Source organism: Penaeus japonicus, unplaced genomic scaffold (assembly GCF_977035675.1).
Source record: "Penaeus japonicus unplaced genomic scaffold, GWHDUDI00000001_assembly GWHDUDI00000008, whole genome shotgun sequence".
Lineage (NCBI taxonomy): Eukaryota > Metazoa > Arthropoda > Malacostraca > Decapoda > Penaeidae > Penaeus > Penaeus japonicus.
In genome coordinates, this window is record NW_028234410.1 from 15,730,760 (window position 1) to 15,733,259 (window position 2,500).

Genomic DNA, 2,500 nt, shown 5'->3' on the forward strand with positions numbered 1-2,500 from the left:
CATCACAGATTTTATTTACCCTATATGAGTATAGGGTTAATAAAAATAGATTTTATTTACTCTATATGAGTATAGGGTTAATAAAAATAGATTTTATTTACCCTATATGAGTATAGGATTAATAAAAATAGATTTTATTTACCCTATATGAGTATAGGGTTAATAAAAATAGATTTTATTTACTCTATATGAGTATAGGGTTAATAAAAATAGATTTTATTTACCCTATATGAGTATAGGATTAATAAAAATAGATTTTATTTACCCTATATGAGTATAGGGTTAATAAAAATAGATTTTATTTACCCTATATGAGTATAGGGTTAATAAAAATAGATTTTATTTACCCTATATGAGTATAGGGTAAACAAAATCTGTGATTCCCTCCCTATACTCTACAATCTGGCCTGTGATAGAAGAGGTGGGCATGAAGTAGATCAGCATCTTTGACCCATATGAGTATAGGTGACAGGATTCCATTAGTACCTTTATTATGGTATTTAGTAATGCAGCAGTACCATGTATCAATACAAAACTCCTGGACATTCATTTATCTACTGACATAAATAAACAATGAAAAATTTACAAGCTAATTATAAGAAGGGATAGTTTCCCATTTATTATTGTTCAAGGCTTTGAAAATTTTGTCATGTGAGGAGACTATAATGAGATTGGTTTTCATTATTAAATTTTCAAATGACAGTAGCCAGAAATGTACATCACATATAATTTTTACCACAACCCTCCTAAAGAAAGAAAGAAAATACATGATTTCCCATTTGTTCCTGCTCGGGTATAATTGGATAAAGATGCAACCAAACATAGCAAAAAACTAGCCTTTTGGCATGACGTAGTTTTAATTATGACGAAACATAAAACTCTTTTCTTCCAGAAACGTAAAATAAGTGAGGTATAATTATTTTGAAATTAATTTAAAAATGAGTAGAGGGAGATGTTTCTACTGCACTGGTGAACTGAAAACTGAAAAATATCTGCATGCCCCCACCTCGCATGTGGAAATACAAAAAAACGCTGATAGGCAATGGCGTCACATGACAATAATAGCACCAATAAGCAAACAATTGATCTAACCAACAAATTTATCGACCAATCACAGACATTTGAATGGTGAGTATGGGTCCTCATTCAAATTTCAAAATCAGTACTGAGATGGATACCGAGTGCACAGGTTGCAGATACACACTGTGGGGCTTTATTAAGTTATTTCATAAAGATGACAATTCAACACTTAAAACTCTTATGAGACGACCCATGATCCGGCCCCTAACACGCCTCCAATTAAGGTAAGTATTGCGCATATTTAGATAAAAAATGTACCTGCCACACAGTCGCTTGAAAAGGGGGGGATCCAAGGGGGGTAATGCCCCTTCTTGGCTAGGGCAAAAAAGAAACTAGGTTAGGTTTAGTCAAGTCCACTGGTTAGCTTTGTTGCATACAAATAAGATGAAAACTGTGTTCGTGGCAGATACATATCTGCCACAAAGTGGCTTGAAAAAGGGGGGGAGCGGGTCCAGGATGGGAAAGCCCCCTCTTGGCTAGGGTTAACCTAAAAACTATGCAAGGTTAGGTTTGGTCTATGGGTCTGGCTTTAATACTGAAAAACTTCTTTAAATCTCCAGCCAGTACCATGTCAACACAGGCGCGTGAGGGAAGGGGGGGTTGAAATTCAGAAACGAATGGTTTCCAGAAGAAATGAATATCATAACTGTGCAAAACACAACGAAATCTCCCCGATAAATATCGCGTCGTGAAGGTTGTTTGCGTCTTCATCCAAATTTACCCCTGCTGGTAGGATAGAGGGAGGGTTGCTCTCCTCGGTTAATAAAGTCTGCACCGATTGCAGCATTGGATTAGTTATAACCACACCCACCTACATCTTAATGCATGATTATTGTCAATCGTTGTCATAATCGGAAAATTTACTCCCGGCCATCCATAAACACAGTTTGGTAACCTAAGTGGCTCCACTTACCTGTGAGCGGCACAAGGCTCACGACTACAAGAAACATGTTCAAATATAACAGTTTCCTGCATTCCCTCATTGTTTGATACCATGAGTTGTCAACTTTCAACCATTAACAATTAGTTTCATCTTCAGATGAGTCAGTTCAGATTACGTGCAATAGACATATAACTTTCTGTTATTGTCTTGTCTGCGTCGATTGTTAAATCCGGGTTGTGTCCTTGATGAAGTGATTTTATACTCCTTCATTTTCGTTTAAGGCTGAATTGATTACATTTAGAAAGATAAGATCACAAATATCTCTTTTTATGAATATCAGCTATAGATCTTAGATAATATTTATACTTTCAAGCATCTCGAGAAAATAATGTACATAAAGAGTATCAAGTATGACCCAGTGCCTTGGAGCGACCTTTGGTAGCTAGTGCATCTTTGGGATATTTAATGGCTGTAAGAGCTAATGCATTTATTTAGACGAAAAATGTACACTAAAATTTTCTGCTGACTAAATCAAAC

At 35.6% G+C, this 2,500-nt stretch overlaps 1 protein-coding gene across 2 annotated transcripts in view; it reads right to left on the reverse strand.

The window, feature by feature from the left end:
- The window catches only part of amx (TM2 domain-containing protein 3 almondex), a 21,204-nt gene extending 19,013 nt beyond the window's left edge, over nt 1–2,191 (reverse strand). Inside the window, exon 1 of one of the 2 annotated variants that reach the window (XM_043026515.2) lies at nt 1,994–2,191. In XM_043026515.2, the coding sequence (XP_042882449.2) occupies nt 1,994–2,063 (70 nt within the window). In that variant the 5' untranslated portion in view covers nt 2,064–2,191. The remainder of the gene's footprint in view (nt 1–1,993) is intronic. The other variant, XM_086539124.1, reaches the window with a different exon arrangement.
- Nucleotides 2,192–2,500: the final 309 nt, after the last annotated feature.